At 35.0% G+C, this 23,450-nt stretch overlaps 1 protein-coding gene across 2 annotated transcripts in view; it reads right to left on the bottom strand.

The window, feature by feature from the left end:
- Window positions 1-23,450, bottom strand: part of GRID2 (glutamate ionotropic receptor delta type subunit 2) — a 1,406,179-nt gene that overhangs the window by 280,744 nt on the left and 1,101,985 nt on the right. For both annotated transcript variants that reach the window (XM_024126697.2, XM_024126698.2), the window contains one exon: window positions 17,845-18,157. In XM_024126697.2, coding sequence (XP_023982465.1) covers window positions 17,845-18,157 — 313 coding nt within the window. The remainder of the gene's footprint in view (window positions 1-17,844; window positions 18,158-23,450) is intronic.

Here is a 23,450-nt window from a genome sequence, read left to right as displayed (position 1 = left end):
TACTAACACTCACTCAGGTGCTAAGTCCTACCGTGTATACTTCTAATCACTCTCTCTTTTCCATTCTTACTTCCATTTTTGCTGTTGTAGTGGTTAATGTTTTTCAGGCCTGCACTACTTCAGCTAGTCTACTTCAACAGTCTCATAATCTCGAAGCCATCCTTCATACTGTCTCTAAATAGCACGGATCACTTAGCTATTTGGATGAGAAGTTGTTATTGTTGCTCTAAATAAAGAACCCATATATTCAGTAGTGTTTCATACTTTTATATTTATAAGCATAAATTCTAATCTAACACAACACTTTCATTGTGATTAACAGTTACATTCTGCCAGATCATTTGCTGATAAAACTCTAACTTTCATCAGCATGAATAAACTATTTAATTTAGGAGAAGAAATGACAATGCTTAAATTGATGAATAAGAAGTACTTCTTAAACTTGAAAAAAAATAAACCTAAAAATTGTTGTAAGCTTAAACTTCCACATTTTCTGTGTTAAAGGGAGGTTTTCCAGTGAAAGCATCTTGATAAGAAATAACATGTCAAATTGAAGATCAAAAGTACTAGATCAAAGCACTTAAAGCTCAGCCTGGGAGGATCCCTGTAAGCTTCATCTGAGTCTTCAAACCTCTCAGATTTGCTGTAGGATTCCTACCAGCACTTTGTTTTTGTTGTAACTTAATCAGCAGTGAATTAAAAATGGGAAACACAAACCAGAGAATTATAGAATACAACGCTTTGGAAATGCTTAACTTATGAAGAGACAGTTTAAAAATTGGAGCTAGTGGCATTTTTTTTTCTCATAACCTATCTGTAAGAAGCAGCACAGCCTCTGTGACGTTCAGAGAAATTATCAAAAAAATCATCTGCACAGAAGCAAAAGAAAGGGGGAAAAGAAAAGAGTTTTAATAATATTCAAAGTTTTTTTCCTGTAAAGTTTGTTTCATTTTACTTCAATGACAGACGTTGCAATTCAAAAATTAAATCTATATTTTAAAAAAGGGGTATAATATCTTTATTCCACTTTGCTTTCCTCATTCTTCACTTCCTTTGAGTTCTCTGATTTCAAATATTTTTAATTATAGCATTGCTAAAAGCCTTGTAAAACAGATTAGACACAGAAAATGCGCATCTAATAATCAATGTGCTTGCTGGCTTGTTTTTATATCATTTAAAAATTGAGCTGCATTTTATAATGTCATGAGGGAAATGAAAATATAAAAATCTGCAATTTAAAATTAAAACGTCTCATATTTTGTAGGAATATTCAGCTACTACTTAAAAGCAAAGAAAAAAATAATAACAGTAGAACTTGTAGATTATTGCTTTGGAAAATCATATACTTTTGATTATCTTCTGCCACCTGTGTATTATACAATATTTGTTTACAACTTTATCCATTATTGCTATGAAGTTTATTAAATTATAATGACATACCAGGAGGAGGTATTCTCCTAAAGGAGAATATGTATGTACTTAACATGTATGTAATATGTTAGTTTATAGACTTATAATACTTCATGGTGTTATTTGCTTGATATATGAAATTATTTACACCTTGGATATGTGCTTATGTCATTACACTTTTCTCAGTTGATAAGCTGCCTAAATTCAATGACAGTCTCAGTCACAGATTTGAGGTTTAAACTGCACTGCAGTCAAGGCTTGGAGTGAAACAAGTATAGCCAGCTTACAAGTTTGACCTCTGCAATTACTCTTCCTTTTCTAAGCTTTCCTGGGAATAAAGGCATGTTAAATTGCCTTTTAGTGCCAGGAATGACTTTTTCTCAGCCAGATTACTCTCTTTTGGTTCATCAGTTAGATATGTACTCTATTTAATTTAGTAGCACAAAAGTTACTCGTTCCAACTTGAAAGTGTCCATCCTGGACATTGTATGTGGTCAGCTTCATTATCTGACATTATTATTAAAAACGTGTTTGTGCTACTAAAGTAAGCTTTAATGCTTATCTTTTTTAATGAATTATTCAGGTCATCAAATATAATTTCTAACTTGCTTAACCGAATTCAAGTCAGCATTTGTAGAATGTCAATTGGATCAATATTAGTTCAGAAGAAAAAATTAAAAATCAATGACCATCAGGGTGAACATTTTAATTTTTACTCTTTAACCTAAACCATTTCCCATATTTTGAGGATTTAATAGTAAAGACTCACCTTAAAATATTTAGTTTTTCAGAATTGTCACTGATCTATACAAGTATTTACAACAACAATAAAAGGACCAGCTGCACTATTTCTTGGTGTCAACAGAAGATCGGACATTGTTTTTCCTATAGCTTAAGGACCAAGTATAGCCCCAATGGATGAACTGCACATCATTTTCAAAAGAAGGTTTTCTGGAGGATAACGCTGAGTGTACAGATTCCTACTGTGACTGAAACTAGTGTCTATTTAATCTTATACTCCAGATGGCCTTTTGTGACCAAATCGCTGTGGATTTAAAAATCAAGAAATTTTTCAATCAAACAACTGGCCTTGACAAGGAAAACTGGGAGTAGAATGTTACTGATTTTTTTTTTTTTTTCTGTGAGAGAAGCCAAAGAATCTGGAGCTATTATGAATGTTAGCAGATTTCATCATCGTTTTGGATAAAGGGAAGTATATATAAATTTCAAATGAAGAAAAGTAATAAGAAAGATCTTCAATTCCTTTACACGAGGCATATTCTATAGAGAACCTTATTTCTGGTGATTTAGGAACAGGGGACTTATTTAATCCTACTCTGAAAGAAAGACATTATATTATTAGTAGTTTGGTTTGTTATAGGAAAGCATTTCACTGGGGAAGATTACTTAGAAGAACATGGTCTTCTTCAGGAGCTATCACCACAAATAAAGCTGGAAATGTACCTCTTGTACTTTTTGATTAACGGTTAATATGTTGTCTGAAATGAATAACCATACTTGCTTGATTTGCAGAGTAGAAAACAGTGTGGCTAGGTCTTGGAGTTAATGCTTTTTAAAGGTACAATGGATTGGATATATTTTGTAACCAACATATATCTACCTAAATAGATATACATCTTACACCTACAAAATATAATCATGAGCTGATTTAGGTACAAATCTACAACTTTTTTGAAACAACGACTAGATCTCCAAATATGGATTTGAACACAGAACAGATACAGAATAGTTTTCCAATTAACACCCTCTAAAACAACGACTCCCGTGCTCCAGTGACTCTCCAATACTCTCAAAGTAGAAGCCCGAGTACACAAAGCCTGATGTCATCTGAATCAATGGCCCTCTCTGACCTCGCCTCCTCCTAAGCTATTCTTCCGGCCCCTTGGCGCAGGCCTTTTGCATTTGTGGTTCCCTATACCTGACCACCCTTCCCCCAGATACTGATGTAGCATAATCCTTTTCATCCTCCTCTCATCCTCTTTGCTTCAATATCAAATTCTCAGAGGCTTACTACAACGAGCCCATTGAAAATTGCAGCCCTTCCACACACCCTATCTCTCCCTCTCTCCCATAAACACAGAAAAGTTGGGATATGCATAAGGTGGTGCCACAGCCAGCTAAGGATGGTTTATGGTTTGAGGGAAGAATCTAACTTAAATTGTTATACCAATTGATGTTCCCCAAACCATTTGCAAAATATACCGTGATGAGATCTAAATGTGAAAGGCAAAACTTCAAAGGTAGTAAAGAAGATGTGGGGACATCGTTGTGATCTCAGAATGGGTAAGGATTTAAATCCCCCAAATCATAAACGATAAAGAGAAAAACCGATGCAGGCGGACGCGCAACCACCGCGCCACCAGGGAAGCCCTATTTTGAGGATTTAATAGTAAAGACTCACCTTAAAATATTTAGTTTTTCAGAATTGTCACTGATCTATACAAGTATTTACAACAACAATAAAAGGACCAGCTGCACTATTTCTTGGTGTCAACAGAAGATCGGACATTGTTTTTCCTATAGCTTAAGGACCAAGTATAGCCCCAATGGATGAACTGCACATCATTTTCAAAAGAAGGTTTTCTGGAGGATAACGCTGAGTGTACAGATTCCTACTGTGACTGAAACTAGTGTCTATTTAATCTTATACTCCAGATGGCCTTTTGTGACCAAATCGCTGTGGATTTAAAAATCAAGAAATTTTTCAATCAAACAACTGGCCTTGACAAGGAAAACTGGGAGTAGAATGTTACTGATTTTTTTTTTTTTTTCTGTGAGAGAAGCCAAAGAATCTGGAGCTATTATGAATGTTAGCAGATTTCATCATCGTTTTGGATAAAGGGAAGTATATATAAATTTCAAATGAAGAAAAGTAATAAGAAAGATCTTCAATTCCTTTACACGAGGCATATTCTATAGAGAACCTTATTTCTGGTGATTTAGGAACAGGGGACTTATTTAATCCTACTCTGAAAGAAAGACATTATATTATTAGTAGTTTGGTTTGTTATAGGAAAGCATTTCACTGGGGAAGATTACTTAGAAGAACATGGTCTTCTTCAGGAGCTATCACCACAAATAAAGCTGGAAATGTACCTCTTGTACTTTTTGATTAACGGTTAATATGTTGTCTGAAATGAATAACCATACTTGCTTGATTTGCAGAGTAGAAAACAGTGTGGCTAGGTCTTGGAGTTAATGCTTTTTAAAGGTACAATGGATTGGATATATTTTGTAACCAACATATATCTACCTAAATAGATATACATCTTACACCTACAAAATATAATCATGAGCTGATTTAGGTACAAATCTACAACTTTTTTGAAACAACGACTAGATCTCCAAATATGGATTTGAACACAGAACAGATACAGAATAGTTTTCCAATTAACACCCTCTAAAACAACGACTCCCGTGCTCCAGTGACTCTCCAATACTCTCAAAGTAGAAGCCCGAGTACACAAAGCCTGATGTCATCTGAATCAATGGCCCTCTCTGACCTCGCCTCCTCCTAAGCTATTCTTCCGGCCCCTTGGCGCAGGCCTTTTGCATTTGTGGTTCCCTATACCTGACCACCCTTCCCCCAGATACTGATGTAGCATAATCCTTTTCATCCTCCTCTCATCCTCTTTGCTTCAATATCAAATTCTCAGAGGCTTACTTCAACGAGCCCATTGAAAATTGCAGCCCTTCCACATATACTTCAATTTCCTCTCACTCTAAGTTACTTTTCCTATAGTATGTGAGTTCCAATATACTATGTAATTTATTTATTTATTTATCATACATATTGTTTGTTACCTGGCTCCCTTCACTAGAATATAAGTTCCATGAAGGCTTGAATCTTTTTATCAGAAGGTAGTCCCAGGAGTTTGAACGGTGCCTGTCACGTTGTAGACATTCAATAAATGTTGAATAAACAAATGATCTCAAATTTGGATCACAAATACTTAGTTTTAGGGTACATAAAACATGTTTAGTCTGAAAGGTAATGTTTTTCTCAATTTATAAAAGTATTTGTAAAAGTTACTCAGTTGGCTGAACAGGTATATATCACAGAGGAATTCAGACATATGTAATCTGGCTCTCATATATTTAATCATGTCTAATGAAAAAATGAATTTTCTAATAAAAATGATGTAATATGATTCTAAATAAAACTTCTGTTTGTTTTCTCAGCAGAATAAACTGGTCTTCTGGAAAAGTAACAAAGATGTTTCACTTATTGCAATACTTTTTATGACAAAGAACGCACGACAAACTTAACACTTCCTTTGTTCAAGACAGCCTTGAATAAAGGAAGTTTATTCCCAATGTAAAAGTTGTAGCCAGTGGTGCAGTTAATTAAGAGAAAATGTCAATAGAACTTAACATTGTCACAGGATAATGGTTCCTGCTGCTAGATATATGTCAAGAGACAGATAAATAAGATGGAGTGATTTATTAAGCAGTGCCACACTCCAGGCAATGCATTTCTAGAAGATTATAGCACTCCTTGGGTGGTGATGTAAGGCAGAGGACTGAAAACCAAGTGGCTTTAACTCTTTGGATAGTACAACAATAGTACAGAAATGTGGTGATTACAGACAGTCCCTGCTGATACAGCAAAATTACTTTTATATTTAGAAAAAAAGAAGAGATTATCATGATATTATAGAGGATCTAAGTTAAAACAGAATCCCGTCAACAATCTTTCATGAATTGGCAGATAATTATGTGGAAAAGTCATACTATTCCGAAATTTTAAAGGCCAAAAAAATTAAGATCACATCTATTTAAACTACAGACTTCTTAAAAATTCTATTTCAGGCAGTACATTATTACTGATTTAGGAACTTGGTTATTTTTCTAACCAAAAACTGTATTAAAACAGTTTTTGGAAAAATATCCAAAGGTCTTTTATTCCTTTTCAATAATTTAAATAATATAATCCAATTTATTTTTAGATTGTTAATATTGATTAAATAATATCACAGAAGGTTTTAATTTAGAATCAACCTTTTGAATACTGGTATGGCATATTCTTTGCTTCAAATGTAACTCAGAATACTACCATGTGCTTTGATTTTCTCAGATCAAAGTCACAAGTTTCACTGGTTACTGGGAAATTGTTTTCATCTTAAAATTAACCTATATCTGGTATTATATATTACAATGCTTCAATAATAGAAAATAATAAGAAAATACAGTTAACTATATTATTTATGACTTTCCCATGCATTATATTGCATTTCAAAAGTATTTACAATATAAATATTACATGTATGTTAACAATAGAAACCATAGTTCAGTGATGTTCTTTTTTTTTTTTTTGCGGTACGCGGGCCTCCCTCTGTTGTGGCCTCTCCCGTTGCGGAGCACAGGCTCCGGACGCGCAGGCCCAGCGGCCACGGCTCACGGGCCCAGCCGCTCCGCGGCACGTGGGATCCTCCCAGACCGGGGCGCGAACCCGGTTCCCCTGCATCGGCAGGCGGACGCGCAACCACTGCGCCACCAGGGAAGCCCCCAGTGATGTTCTTAAGTTTAAAAGCATTCTATCAGGGAGATAAAAATTTTGGCATAGTATTTAACATAGATTCTATATAATAGAATAGATTGCTTTTAGTTTTATTAATGTATTGCACAGCCAAGTCGTTATTGGCATTTTAAACTCATAAAATATTCTAGTTTTTCATAGTGGCATTGTGAGTGCACTAAAATAAAAACTGAAATATAATCCTCATCATCATAATCATTTTTATCTGGAAAGGGTCCATATGGTTCTAGACTGCCACCAATGGCAGTTTTTGAAGATTGCTTAGTTTAGGAAAATTAGCCTTCTGTATGATGTTTATGCTTAATTATGTGCTATTTTAGCCACAGATCTCAATACGTATTCCAAAAACAAAACACATATATTCACAGGTTTTATAAATTAGTCCCCAAAAGATTATTTAGTCTTTTCGAGCCCCAAAGAGCTGCATATATAAATTGGAAGCATCCTGAATCAAAACTTATAATTCCATTCAATTTGGTTCATTACTTTGTTGCATCTTTGGCCATATTATGCTATAGTTTATTACAGGTACATGCGGTAATGATGTGCTTACATAGGGAAAAATGTTCTTGTAGTTTTTCATGTCTAGTTGAATGACATAGAGTTATTATGAATTTGTTAGTGTATGGTTTTTACTATAAGCATTTTCATTAGCTGGACTGGCTTTCCTAATACACTTCCTTATGCCTAATTACAACGTGCTTCTTTGAAATACTGCTTCTTTTCTGTGAGGTAATAATGAGTATATAAAGCATTAAACAGTGTGGCTGATGTCATCTCTTGCTATGAATGGCAGAAATAGTGAGAAAATAATAATTATAACGTTGAGTGCCTTTTTTATGCCTTGCACACAGTTTTAAGGGTTTTATATCCATGAACTCTTAATTTTTCAAACACCTGATATAGTAGGTAATTATTATTTGGGGAACCAGGGCAACAAGAGGCTAAGAAACTCGTCCAGCATCACACAGCTAGTAAATGTATAGATAGTTCAGTTTAAAATTGAACTGTCTCTTAATGAAACACAAAGATATGAAAAGAGTTGTTTAATTAGATATTTGTATTATATAATCATACAATCTTATAACTGAAAGAAAAAATTTAAATAATCTGACACTTTCTTTTATAGATCAGGAAACAAAGATCAAGTGAATTAATGGGACACTTCATTTTTTCCACTGTCACTAGGCAAAGAAAAATTGGCTCCTAGTCTGTGTCCCTCTCTTTAATAGGTCATGACTCGGTATGAATTTGACCTAATCGTAATGCACCAGATAGTGGCCTATTTGTTAACTCTCATCCTTTGTGACTTGGGCTTTCCTCAGTGTGATTATTATGATCTTATGATGGAGCTGTGTGTTTACTAGTCTGTTTCCCTCATACATTGAAAGCTCCATGAAGACAGATACCACGCTGTCCTATTCACTCTTGTGACTAGATAAATAATTCTTATTTAATATCCAAGGAGATGCTTTCTAGATAATGAATAATTTTAAACGGTAAAGGCAGAGGAAATACTTTTAGGAAATGTTAAAGCAGAGTTTAAACAATGTATACTATTAACCGCTAGAAAACAACTGAAGCAGACATACTGTGCATCTGTCCCAAATGGAATGTTAATTTAGAGTCTGAGAGACAGAGCTGTAAATATAAAGAGACTCTATAAAGTTTGGTCACCCACAAATCAGAGAGCAATTTTACATGTCCACAGTGTGGAAGTATGGATTATGCATTGGTCTTTTGTTACATCTTGATGCCAAAAAAGAACAAATAAGTTTACAAATAAGAAACACTAATATACATGATGAGATATATGATGCTAATTTTTACTTTATGTTATGCATTGGAAGTTCTCTGCCTTACAATTGTGAAAAGTTCAAGTTAAGGCCATGCCACATTTAAGGGTATTTAATAAAAGTATCACAGGACCTTATTGCCCTGTTTTGTAGAGTGAAACAGGAATCCTAAATTTAGCATTATGTGTGTTACACTTAACTTGTAAGTATGCATTTTAGAGATAGGTTAAGTGGTAAAAGTCTTATTTTTCAAAACATAATTTTGTTTTTAAAAGCTTTGGTAAGTTTTCCATATTTTTAGAAATATGACCATCATTATTAAAGTTCTAACTACAGGTGAAGGGGAAAATGGAATCAGGTCAAACAAAAATTGAATTTCCAAATTTACATTCTAAACTGATTGTCTCTACTATCACATGTAGTCCTTTGATCCCAATACTTTAACTCTGATCAGTCCTAAATCACCTTTAGAATAAATTTATCTTTGGAGATGTCTGGCCCTATTCTTTTATTTTTCCCTAGCTCACCTGTGTTTGTTTGTTTATTTCCTTTTCAGTTTTACTGAGATATAATTGACATTCAGCACTGTGTAAGTTTAAGTTGTAGAGCGTAATGGTTCAACTTATATACATCACGACAAGATTGCCACAATAAGTTTAGGGATTATCTATCATTTTGTATAGATAAAAATTTTTTTTTAAATTGTCCTTGTGAATGAGAACTCTTAGAATTTACTCTCTTAACTTTCACATACAACATTCAGCAGTGTTACTCATATTTATCATGTTGTACATAACAACCCTAGTACTTATTTATACTATAACTAGAAGCTTGTACTTTTTGGCTACTTTCATCCAATTCCTCCTCCCTTCACCCACTGCCCCATTTCTGGTAACCACAGTCTGATCTCTTTTTCTATGAGTTTGCTTGTTTGGTTTGGAACTATAATTGACCTATAACACTATGTTAGCTGCTGGTACACAGTGATCTGATATTTCTATACATTTCAAAATGATCACCATGATAAGTCTAGTTACCATATATCACCATACAAAAATATTACATTATTATTGACTACATTCCCCACACTGTACATTTCTGTCCCTAATCTTGTTACTGAAGCTGAGGGGTATTGTAATACGGTACCGTAAAAACACCAAGTACTATGAGGATGTCAATGCTACTTTAAAGGATTTATGACACCTGCTTTTTTATCATTTAAATTTAGATTAAAAAAAATGTATTTTCTTAGAGCATTTTGAGTAAGAAGAGAAACCAACTCAGAAAATCTTAAGATCACCCTTCAATTTTTTAAAATGTTTCTTGAAAGCAACTCTTCTGTTTTATTACAAACAAAAATAATGCTTTTAATTATGGCATGTACTCGTAAGTAGTTCAGAAGAGTCAAGAACATGTTGTTCACACCAGTTCTTGTTTTATAAGCATTTTATGAGCAGAAATCTGATTTGTGCCTCATGTTCCTTAATTACTTTTACCTCTTCAAAAACCTAGTTTAGCATGGAAAGGATTTTCTGGCTCAAATCATAAAGAGTTGGTATTAAAATAAATGAACCCCAGGGGCTATCTCATGTATATAGTTCATGGAATAATTGCTTAGGAGATCATTACAGTTCACTGGGAAAAACGAGTGGCTTCACATCTTAGCGTCATGGCATTGTTTTCTGGTCACACAGATTACTCACACCCCACACCTATAATGATGGAGTTTAAACAGCCTTTGAAAGTATGAGAGTTCATCTTTTTCTTTGGTGCTGAAGAATTCTGGTGATAAAAAGAAAGAAAATGAGCAGCTTGTTATGTTTTAAATCAGCATGAGGAAACTCTCGAGTAGATGTGACAGCATTCAGAGTACTTGGCTCTCCCTTCGTTAAGGACTGCCTATAATAATCAGCAAGAACAGAGATGTTGTTCTGACCTAAATAAAAATTACAGAAAGCCTCTTTGAGTTAATCTCTGTAAGAACAGAATATAGAAAAAAACCTGTCCCCATAGTCCAGTTAACCTGTCACTGGGAATTACTCTCATTTTCTCTGTGTTCATTAGGGTCAGTAAACAGCAGAGCTAGGCAATATAATTTTTGTTATATTCAAACTGAATGTGAAATATCAGATAACATTGCAAAGGAATGGCTTTAGCTACTGCATTTCAAGGCTTGAATCCTCTGGGGTGTTGTGACTAGGACACTGGCAAATTTCATATATTTGATATCTACACTATTAAAATGGATGTCTTTTTGGGTTATTCTCCTACTCAAAGTTGTAAACAGATGCTTTCTCATCAACAGTCTTTTCTGTTGCTTAATTTGATAGAGAAGAATGTCTGACTCTTCTTTTTGTGGAAATGAGAAAGTTGTGATTCTCTGTAACACTGCAATCCATCTGGCAGTGGGAAGAACTCTTTATTTTCTTCCAAAAATTGTCCTGGGATCTCAAAGTCAGTGGGTTGCCTTTGATGTAAACTCTTGTGCAGCAGCCACCAAGTTATCTTCTACCATTCCTACAGGTCCTCTTTATTCATCACTAGCAGCTGTGGAACTATTTGATCCTTAAGAAAATTACCAAAGGAATTTTCCCTCTTTACTCCTCTCAATAATTCTGTCTGCTCCTCTCATCAAAAGTGGTTTATTTGGTCCCAATTTGGCTATGGCCCACTTACATGATGTTGAACATTCCTGCAAGGACTGTGTCTTTCTTATGATCATATTCAAAATATCTAGGTTGGGTATGGCATATAGTACATCCAAGGAATATTTATTAAGCCAGTTAATACAGTTATTCCTTGTTTTTCTTTTGTTCTTTGTGTTCCTGGAACATAGCTGGTATATAGTAAATGCTTGCTGGTAAACATATGTGATAGCCTGAAACATTTTACATGACTATAAATATTTATACTTCATAGAACCAGACCATCTGAGGTAAATTCTGAAATTTCCCTTTGCAAGTAAACAGTAAACGAATTACATACAACCACATGTGTGAACAAGTCACAGAGGCCCTTCATGGCCCAGATGATATTAAGAGTCACTGACCATAAACTAAATATCAGAGGTCTTCAAAAATCAAGCACCATTTTTTTTAAAGTATGTTGATTGCAGAGAGATGTACATAAGCATGGAGATAAGGGAGGATATGAAATGGCAACAAAACTTGCATAAAATTGGTGTCTCATTCATGCATTAAACTGCCTAATTCACAAGCTCTAATGTTCTAGCCAAACAGATGTACTACGTTTATCTCTATAATGGACCATACTGATTTTGCACAGTTGGATTCCCTAAGCTGTTTTTCTGGAATGCTCTGAAGTTACAGATTTTTTTAAAAAAATCAGGATTAGTAAACAGCTTACATATATTTAACATTTTTCTGCTTTTAGCTGTCCCTGAACTCTTTTTTCAAACATCTATCTGATAATACATGAAATGCCTTTTTATTCCTACTCAATCTAGTCTAGTGGCTCAATAAAGACCGTAATTCTGAAATAATTCAGAATTATTACTGTACTTCTCCTTAAAAGACTATATTTTTATTAGAAATTATCACTAATTCCAAACTTCATTGCCTGTGCGTGGACACTGTCATTGACTGATTCTTTCTTTCATGGGGTTTTTGAGTCTTTTCTTAATTTATTTTATTTATTTATTTATTTTAAAATTTTTATTTATTTATTTATTTATTTTTGGCTGGGTCTTCGTTTCTGTGCGAGGGCTTTCTCTAGTTGCGGCAAGCGGGGGCCACTCTTCATTGCGGTGCACGGACCTCTCACTGTCACAGCCTCTCTTGTTGCAGAGCAGAAGCTCCAGACGCGCAGGCTCAGTAGCTGTGGCATGCGGGCTCTAGAGCGCAGGCTCAGTAGTTGTGGCTCGTGGGCTCTAGAGCACAGGCTCAGTAGTTGTGGCTCACGGGCCTAGTTGCTCCACGGCATGTGGGACCTTCCCAGACCAGGGCTCGAACCCGTGTCCTCTGCATTGGCAGGCAGGTTCTCAACTGCGCCACCAGGGAAGCCCTCTTAATTTATTTTAAATCAAAGTGTAAAGATACTCTCGGTACCTTTTAATGAATTTACCTTTTTCATTGTTAGCAGGTGGAAGAATAGCAACATTTCAGAGATGAAGTAGTTAATCATGTGCAATTCAGCATGATGCATCATTATGAATTTGTATAAATGTATAATCAACCTACAGGCTGTATAACTTATTTAAGGGAGCAGTTGAGACAGAAAAGTGCTTAACATATTTATAACTTTTGATATCTGAAGCTTGTTTACAGACTAGAAAAGCATGTCACCATATGGATAATTTTATTTATCTTTTTCTTTTGGGTGTTCTCCAAAACTTGCTGAAACTGGGCCATCTGGAGACAGAATTCAGAAAGCCAATCCATAAGCTTGTCAACATTCTCAAAAAGAAGGCTTCAACCAATGGGAAACCTCATTTATAAGTTTCTCATCTTAGCTACTTAAGAAAATACACCAGTGGAGACATTCTGGATAACTTCCTGTTTGGTTTAAGTGAGTTTAAGTCATTGGGCGATAGACTGTAATCTAATAAACACAATATTGCAGTTAATTCCATGCTTGATTTAGTTAAGTATTTAGCATTTATTCACTTATTTAGTTGATCAGTATGCATTTATTAAACACCTAATATGTACAAGACACTGAATTAGGCAAAGAGACATAAAGATAAATAGGACACTATCTTGTGTTCAAAGGACTCAGGTGGAGACAAAAAGAAAGACAATTACACTATAGTTGATAAGTACTATGATAAATATATCTTACAGAGCATAGAAGATGGTCTCTAATCCCAGCAAAGACTTCCTGAAGGAAGTGAGATCAGAATAAGAACTAGAGGATGCACAGGAATTTGCCATATGAAAGCAGAGACTGGGCATAGAGATTAAGCAATTGGTAATAAAGGCATTTCACGAATTGAAAAGAGTAGAAGCAAAGGCAGAGAGGCAAGACACAGTCTTGTCTTCTGTTCAAGGGACAAAAGCAGTTTGGAATAACTGGACAATTACATGTGAGCCATGAGTGGTAGGAGATGAGAATCAAGACTGGTCAAGAGCCAAACGATGGAATATTGTTCATGCTCTAAATAACTTTAAACTGTGGGCATTGGGGAGCCAAGGAAATATTTGAAGAATGGGAATTATGTGGTTAGCTCTCCATGACAGTGATAATTTGAGTATATGTGTAAGTATGTGGAGCATATATTTGCAGGAAACAAAATTGAAAAAGAAAGACCTATTATGAGATTCTTGTAGCTCAGATGAGAAATGAGATAGGCCTAATCTAGGTAACAATCTAGGTCTTATCTCTCTAGGTGAGAAGAGATGTCCACTCCTAGAAATAATTATGAAGTAAAATTTGCATGACTTATAAAGGATAGAAGGAAGAAAAAATCAAAACTGTTTTCAAAGTTTCTAACCTGTAAGTCTGAGTGGTTGCTAATGCATCAGCTAGAATAGAGAACATGAGAGGCTATAAAGGTTTAAAGTGCAAAAAATTCAATTGTTGGCATGTTGGAATTTGTGGTAGTGAGAGTATATAAAACTAAAATTCAGGGATGATATAGATTTGGGAGTCATCTGCATTTTGGTAGTTATTGAAACCATGCACAGAAAAACTAGATGGAATGGGAAGAAGTGAGATCAACATAGAGGTTAGTTACATGTAGCTTTACCACCTTCTATTTCTAGTCAATACGCTTATTTATCAACATCCTAGTTATCTATCCTCATTTATTGACAATTTTGGCAAACGGCTTATTTTCTTTCTCTCCAATCCAAGCCAACCATCATTACAGATGGTTCATCTAATCCTCTGGCTTCTCAGTTGATCAGCTTTGAAGTTCTTCAACAACTCTTCAGGAATCCACATCTACACACCTGTAACTTGTCCTCTACTGTTTCATCTCAAAAATGTTAGGCTCCGGTGTCCCATTTTGTCAATACAAACTTTGAACTATCTCACACTGATATTTCTACAGTTGTTCTTTGGCCTCATCAAGAACTCTACTCTCTCACACTACTACTCTATTACTTTCCAGTCTTACTCTCTATTACACTCTGATTATTGGTCTTTCTATTTTTTATTGCTCCACGTACCCTGGAATCTACTATTTCAACCACCATCTTGCTAATAATCTAAAATAGTCTGCCTTGTTATCCTTTTCTCATGTGCCTAACTATCCACAGCGGAGACTAATTTGTTTTTTATTTATTGAGTAAACACTTATGTGCTACTTATATAAGTTACTGTATCTAAGAACTTCACATTTTAAAACCATTTTAATTCTCATGACAAAGCCATGAGGTGGCACATCCAGAGGGTTTCCTGCAAAAGAAGCTCACACCATCATACAAGTATGTGATCCCCAACCTGGACTACAAAATTCTTCTGTTTCACTGACTCTTTCCTCTATTTTGGGGACATGCTCTATAGAGAAATCAATCATCATGGTGTGAGAAAGCCAAACTATCCTACGGAGAAAGGCCGTAGAGGAAAACTGAGGTCACCAGCTCTCTGCCAGCATTAACTACCAGACGTGTGAATGAAATGAACAAGCCTTCAGATGAGTTCAGCCTCCAGACTTCGGGCTGTCTAGCTGAGGCTTCAGACATCATTGAGCAGAGACAAGCCATCCACACCATGTCCTGTCTAAACTTGTGACCCACGAAACTGATAGGTTTTAGAGGAACTTATTATGCAGCTCTAGTCACTGGAATACTACCAATAACAAGGTTATTGCTAAATCTAATGAACACCTTTCAAGTATTAACTTTACTTGATTCTTTGAAATGTGTAACACTGTCAACCAATCTTCCATATTCAAATATTGTCTTTACTTGGTATGTATACCACTAGATGGTACACACGGTACTTGCACCTTTCTTGTCACTCCTTATTAGTTATCACTGAAATCTCCTCTACCTATTCCTTTCCTTAGGGCTCTGTCCTAGGCCCTCTCTGAGTCAGTCGTCCTCAATCAGGAGTATGCAGCTGAGAACAACTACTCTGTACGATCTTATTCACTTCCATGGCTTCAAATATCTCCTACACGCCAATGTCTACTCAATGTATATTTAGCCCAGATGTCTCTTCTGTGCTTCTGACAAATATATCAAACCACTAACAAGCATTAGAAATATACCCCTGGATATTTCACAGATACCTCAACTCAAATGTACCAAAATGAATGTATCATCTTCCGCATCACACCTGCTCTTCTTGATTTTTTCCCCCAGAAAATGACATCGACAGCCAATACACATAATTTCCCAATCCAGAAACCTAGGATAAAATTTCACCTCCTTTTTCTCCTTCAGTACCAATCCCCATACCACTATATAATTTATCAGGTTCTATAGATTCCAATTCATCAATACCCTTCTCTTGATGCCCACTGTCATCTTACTTTTGTGCAAGCCACATTAACTCTTTATTTAGTTATTATAATACTCTGATAATTTGTTTTCCTGTCCACATTGCTCTCTTTCAATTTTCTCCATACTATAATCACAATCGTTCTGATTATAGTAAAATTTTAAACATGCATTTCCCTGTTTAATACCTTTAAATTGCTGATAATTTCCCTGAAGATCAAATTCAAACCCCTGATAATAACAAATATATCTTCAGCCTCATCTTTACCAGCTCCATCCTGCATAGTCTATTCTGATTTCTCTCTCACTTCTTGGTCTTAAACTCTATCCTACCATCTATGTATCCTTTCCCCCATCCTCTTCTTCAATAAGCTCTTTGCATAGTTAATTCTGTCTCTGTTTATACAGTACTAATTCAAAAAGCCTTCTTTGCCACATTAAGATATATTCACCCTCCCCACCACTGTGAGCTCATAACAGTCTCTATCACACGTGGATTTTACATGTTTGCATCCCACGAGACATGTAGCTCAATGATGGCAACAACTTTCTTGCTCCCATCTGTATACTCAGTGCCTAGCAAAGTTCTACTTAAATAAATAGCATGGATTAAATATCTACTAGATTAGTGATTAATGAATGGACCAAAAATATCTGCGATAAAGATACACAGATAAAGAAAGGTAGTAGGAAAAAGCATGCTTACAGAGGTTTATGGGATAGACTTTATGTGAGAAAGTAGAGATGAAAAGTCTAGACAAACCTTATGATTAGTTAAATGAGAATAGAAAGAATGAAATTTAATGGAAGATCCAATAGCAAGTGTATATAAAAAGTAAGATGTTATTGAGAGTTGTAAATATTAAGGCAAAAGCATCATGTGTCTCCATTGTGACATCTATGTCTTCTCTTCAATACATATGACAAGTTTGCAAGAAACTATCAATCCCCTAAGTATTTTATTATTTCATTTTCTATGATGGCAGTAGTCTCAAATAAGGGGCTCAATAAATATTGTTCTATTCTGAAGCAATAAGAGTCAAGTAATTACCTAGATAAGTTTAAAGAGTAGGCAGGTTGAATATTGAATAACACAACAAAGACATTGTTGAGAATATAATGAAATTATAAGTTAATTGGTAAAAATTATATATTAAAGTGAAAGATAAAGCATAAATTTCTTATCAGAATCTTAAAGTCTTTTCACTGCCAATGAATATTTTTAATACATGAAACAATGTCTCTCAATAAACAGCAAGTCTTAACATCTCTTATACACATAAATAATTAAGCAATATCTGCTCTGGTAGTAAGTATTTTCATAAATCTCAGTAAGTATTTATCTGAGAAATAGAAAGGCTATTTCTCAGAATCGGAGCCTGGGAAGGAAAATCTCCTCTTGAGTTTCTTGTGAACCTTACCTCTGACATTCATCTTTGGCTTTGTTGATAAAACTGAACTTACATCAAAAGATACTGTACCAATTTTTGCTGAAAATCTGCTGTTTGAGATCCACTAGGAAAGAGCAGGAAATGTTCTTTTCTTAGCATTGCTGTAAAGACCTTTAGAACACTTATTGATGTCAAGACACAGAATGTTCTTAACTGAATACATGGCATATGAAACATCACATTCCTTTTTTGTACTGAAATCTATCTTTTTTCCTTACCTTGCTGCACAAAGGATCCATACACAAACCACATGGAGTTGTAGAGAGTGGTAGAAGTCATTGATCCCATTTGTAATCTTGGGGGATTAAGCCAATTCAAGAGGTAGACCAGTAGACCGACCAGAAGAACTGTGCCAGCAATGCAAGCCCATAGTGAGAGATCAAATGGTGCAAGACAGGCAAACATATCCACTGTCTTTTCAGCCCTTCGAAGTAGGACTCCCACTGAGTAGTCCATGTAACGTGTTGTAAAGTCCACCACGTTCTCACGGTCTGGGGTGATAGTCAAAGCAGAAATCCCTATGTCGGCCCTCTGAGAAATTGAAAGAGACAGGAATACATTAACAGTGTGAAAAACAACTTGATTTGTGGCACTTTAGCTTGCCTTGAGGAAAAAAAATAGATGCCTCAGGCAACATCTTAAGCCTTTTTATATAAACTGAAAAACACTGCAGAGACTTCTTAGAGAAGACCTATATGTGAATTTTTCATTTCCTACTGCAAATCTTGGCCCACCAAAGTTAGACAAATTACCTTGTTCATATTATCAGTGCATGTGAAATCAGTGAAGAATATTTCAGACACAGATAATGCCTGAAGGAAATTGTCTTTTCTCCTTGGGTCATTTTATCAAAGCCATCATTAACACAGTAGCAAAGGTAAAACTTATTCTAAAGAATTCTTCCTGAGAAAATGTTCCCAAGACATTCAACATGTTCTTGACATGTAAGTTATTAAAAAAAAAAACTCAACGTGGCATTTCACCCTTGGTTTAGATTTCTCCGCATCAAAATTTATATTATTGGGTTCTAAATATAGAACTAAGTTATAACATCATACACCAGGGGTTTCTACCATAATTTTATTTTTTAAACCTCAGAAACATTTTAATGAACAATTAAAGATTAAGGAAACAGATAATTGTTCTTGGAGCAATAACCATTGTTCTCAGTATGTGTCTCAGATTCTCAGTGTTAGCACTCAAAACCACACAGAGCACATGCTATTTTACTTATATAAGGCACATGGCAGAATTGCAGTGACAGCACATAACAAATGACTTCACATTTAAATTCTATGATGTGAAAACATATTTAAATATCTAAAAGATGCATCTTATTTGAAATAAGTATCTGTGGCTGTGACTAAAGCTGTGGGAAGCTCCTTTCAGACAAACACAAACAATAGTAAATTGTTGAACATTTTCATTATTCTTTTTTTTTTTATAGTTTGATGAAAGAATATAGAAACTGGTTTTAATGCCTTTGGAGAAAAAAAAAAAGACATGAAAAGTAACATGCCTAGTGGAATGCTAAACCAATTCCCATACATCTAGTCTCTGAAGTAATAACAGCTGCAAAAAATAGTCTAGCTGAAGTTAAGCATTTTGTGTGTGTGTGTGTGTGTGTGTGTGTGTGCGTGTGTGTGTATCAGCCCATCCATACAGTGCTAAGTATTTAAATAACTTTTTTCATTTAATCCTTACAATGAGTAATGAATTACATGTTTTCCTCTCCATTTCATAGATGAAGAAACTGAAACTTCAAGAGTTTAAGTAACTCATTCAGTTCTCACAGTTAATAAGTTTAGAAACCAGATATTAAAGCAATGTTTTTCCTACTCCAAAGCCAGTGCTCATAATCACTTTACCATACTGCAAGAAATCATTCATTTTCCAAATGACTCATATTGTAAGCAATTAGGATAACTGGTTTTAGGAGAGTTTTTACCTTAAAAGAGTCTGAAAAGAGTCTGAAATTTTGCTTTTCTTAATTGTACTATTTACACTGCAACAAGGCTATATTAACATAAGAATTATGAGTTTAGGATTATTAACTGAGAGGTATTAAACTTAATAACTCTATATGGAAATGAACTTTCAGAGAAATAGTTATTGCTTTCAAGCTCATATATTTATTTAGCATAGCTTAGTTACTAAGCTATGGGTCATTTCAGAAGGAAAATCTAACCTGGATCCTTAGCTCTCTAGTCCTACCTTTTCTGAGCTTCAGTTTATCTATTTGTGAAATGAATATAACTGTCTTTAGTATGACTATTGTGAGCTGACTCATTTATCTCAATCTTAATGGTGAATAAATAACTCTTCAAGATTCAATTAGGCTCTCAGAAAGTACATTTCTTTTTTCAGGATATTAAAGTACTGTGGATCAGTAATTTACGAATTGATGCACTAGGGACCCAAAGCATTTTATGACTCAACTAAAGTCAGAAAATTCCACTTAAGGAGAGATTTGCTGACATGTTGATTGAATATTTGTAAATGTTCATAAATATTTTGCTAATAGATAAATGTTTTACATTTAATGATTATGAATTAGAACAGTCACTATACTGATTTTTTTTTTTTTTTTTTTTTTTTTTTTTGTTGTACGCGGGCCTCTCACTGCTGTGGCCTCTCCCGCTGCGGGGCACAGGCTCCGGACGCGCAGGCTCAGCGGCCATGGCTCACGGGCCCAGCCGCTCCACGGTATGTGGGATCCTCCCGGACCGGGGCGCGAACCCGGTTACCCTGCATCGGCAGGCGGACGCGCAACCACTGCGCCACCAGGGAAGCCCCACTATACTGATTTTAATAATAGATATTTGTATGTATCGCAAAGTGAATTTCTATAATGTAATAAAGAAAAATATCTAGGGAAGATGTGCTGTTGTTTGTTATTGTTTTCTTTTGGAAAAGTGAACTGATTATTTTGTATGTGCTAAAATATTTATTAAATATAGTAATTGCTTGTCCTAGTTCTATGGAGAACTTCCTCAATTCTGGTCCACTTTCAACACTTGGCTATTCTGTTCTCAAGAAGAAATTGCCAGTCTCCCTGTGGAGAGGATACTAGAATCATATAATGGGCTTTTTCAAACTGCACAAATGCATTTGCACACACACATGACACATACTTATACACACACATTTTCCTATCTCTGAGATTTGTATACACCCTCCTAAGGAAGTACCTCAATCCAGCCTTCAGAATCAGTGATATAGCAGACCACCATGCTTGATATGAGTATGTGATAGTCCTTACTTGTATTAGAGAAGCTGTACTGTAGCAGAAAAAAAAAGGCAAGAACCACTGATTCAGAAAGATGGTCCTAAAACTTTTTGAATATGTCTAAGTAACCAGAAATGATCCATCACATGTATCTTTCTTCCTCCCTCCCCCCTTTCTTTCTTTTCTTTCTCTCTTTCTCTTTCTTTCCTTCTATTATTAGTCTATTTACTTCTGTATGTATGCATGCATGTGTGTATGTGTATGTCAACTCACTTGTTCAGTTTCAACAATGACTTTTCAAACCATTAGCCTCATAAAACATTTAATCTTCTCACTTCCCCTAATTCTCAGAAGATGACAGTCACTGCTATTTTATAGAGAAACAGAAGATACTGAATTAAAATGCACACTTATTTCCACTTCTCAACCTATCCCACATCCAGCTTATTCTATTTAACTTTTATTTGCGATAGAGATGTCTTCCTTTCTAATGCCAACCCTCCATCAGTAAACTTATCAACAAATCCCCTCCATTTCAGATGCTTAAACTCCCATCTCTAAGTATTCAACATCATCCTACCAATTGTTGATTTCCCATGAAAAGGTTCTTTAACTCTTTCTCATTAAAATAAAGAAAGGAAAAACCTTTCCTTTTACTCTCTATGGCTTCTGACTCCCACTTGCTACCCTTTCTCTCTCACTTTTTCATAGTCAATTTTCTCTAAAGATTTGCCTCTATTTCCACACCTCACAGTCACTCTGGAAGACTCTTTTGTATTCATATTATTGAGTGCTCGACTACTCAATGGACACAGCACTTCTTAATGTTTACACTATTGAATCAAATGGATATAATTTAGTGCTCATTTGTTTAGGCTTCTTGACAATATTTGACAGTGATGATGGCCCCCTCCACCATAAACATTATTTTCCTTGAATGTCATGTCATGATATAAGCCTCTTTCTCAGTTCCTTTTCAAGCTCATGTCGGCAATCCTCTGGACTTAGACCTACACCCTTTTTTCATTGGAGATCCTCTGCCTAGGCAGTCCCATTCATATCATTACCTCCATTGACTCCCATCTATACACATGATTTACAAAATTTACATTTCTAGATACAGAGATGAGCTCTGGAGTATATACTGATTTATGCAATTACATAATTGATATTTCTATCGGATGTCTCAAAAACATCTCAAATTTAACATGGCCAAGATCATACTAGAGGCATTCAACTCAAACCAGTCCTCTTCCAATATTTTCTGCTTCAATGAAAATCTTTTTACGTAAATCTTAAATCTCGGTGATCTCATTATTTTTCTCAGTCTTATTCCCCTATCCTGTCTGTCACTTCTGATTCTACCTACTGAGAATCCTAATATTCATTCACTTCTCTACTATTTTCAGCTCTCATCATTGCTTTCCGGGGCTCCTTACGAGTCTACCTGAAATCTACCTTTTCTCGTCTCTAACCTCCCTGTTGCAGCCAAAGTATTCTTTCTGTTGAGCACATCTGATCCTGTCCCGGCCACAATGTAAAGGTTTTCAGTGGATTTGCACTGCTTTTAGGAAAAAGATTAAAATCTTTAACAAAGCCTATACATCTTTGGATACACTATCTTCCACCTACCTCGACATATTCCTACTGGACCATTTTTCTTTCCAGCACTTCTTCCCAATGCATGATCTTCATACATGCTGATTATACTGTCTGAATTGACCCTCCTGAAACTTCTTCAAGTAAACTTTTATTCATATTCATAAATCAGCTCAATTATCACTTCCTCAGGAAAGCTATCCATGGCTCTTTTGACTGGAATAATAATTCTTGTTGTTTACACCATCAGAAGCCTGTATCCCTCACTTCTCTAACAGTATGAGAGTTGCAATTTTACAGTATTTGTATGATTTTTGAACAATGAATTTTTCTACTAGACCACAAGCTCTGTGAAGGCAGGGACTGTCACTTTTAAAAAAAATTGACATGTTCCTGTATCAAGCACATTTGTCTGGCATAGATTCATGATTAATAAATACTTGCTTCATATATGAATGAAAGAAGAGAGAACATTCACTAGATATTCATTACCCAATTCTTATAAATTATCTCTCTATTTCTCAGCATACCTGACAGAGAGGGAATTTTACAGAATAAAAATAAAATGGCAATATAAAAATTTGCTAAATTTTGTAGCAGTGATAAAAAATTTATATCTTCATGAATGATTACTTCAATAATTAAAATCAAGTTCTTGGCTTATCAATATATTTATGTTTATGTTATTTGCCACTAGCTAAGGTAATTGAGTCTACTATAGTATGCTTAATATATTACAAAATATTATTATATGTCGTGTTTAATGTAAAAGTGATTATTTGAATTGTGATAAGAATTAGCACTAAACCTGGAATATAGATAATTGTTTTTCAAAACTATTCTAATTACACAGTTGTAACATTTTCCTTGAAAGGAAATATTTACATTCTTTCAAGTCATGAGAAGGAGATGGATGGATAATACAATGGGGCATGACAAATAAGCCATATGATCATTGACTCTTAGAAGCTTACACTCAGAGAAGTTGAAACACAT

Source organism: Physeter macrocephalus, chromosome 7, assembly GCF_002837175.3.
Source record: "Physeter macrocephalus isolate SW-GA chromosome 7, ASM283717v5, whole genome shotgun sequence".
NCBI classification, from domain to species: domain Eukaryota; kingdom Metazoa; phylum Chordata; class Mammalia; order Artiodactyla; family Physeteridae; genus Physeter; species Physeter macrocephalus.
Note: the sequence above shows the minus strand (reverse complement) of the source record. Positions and strands in the feature narration are given on the sequence as shown.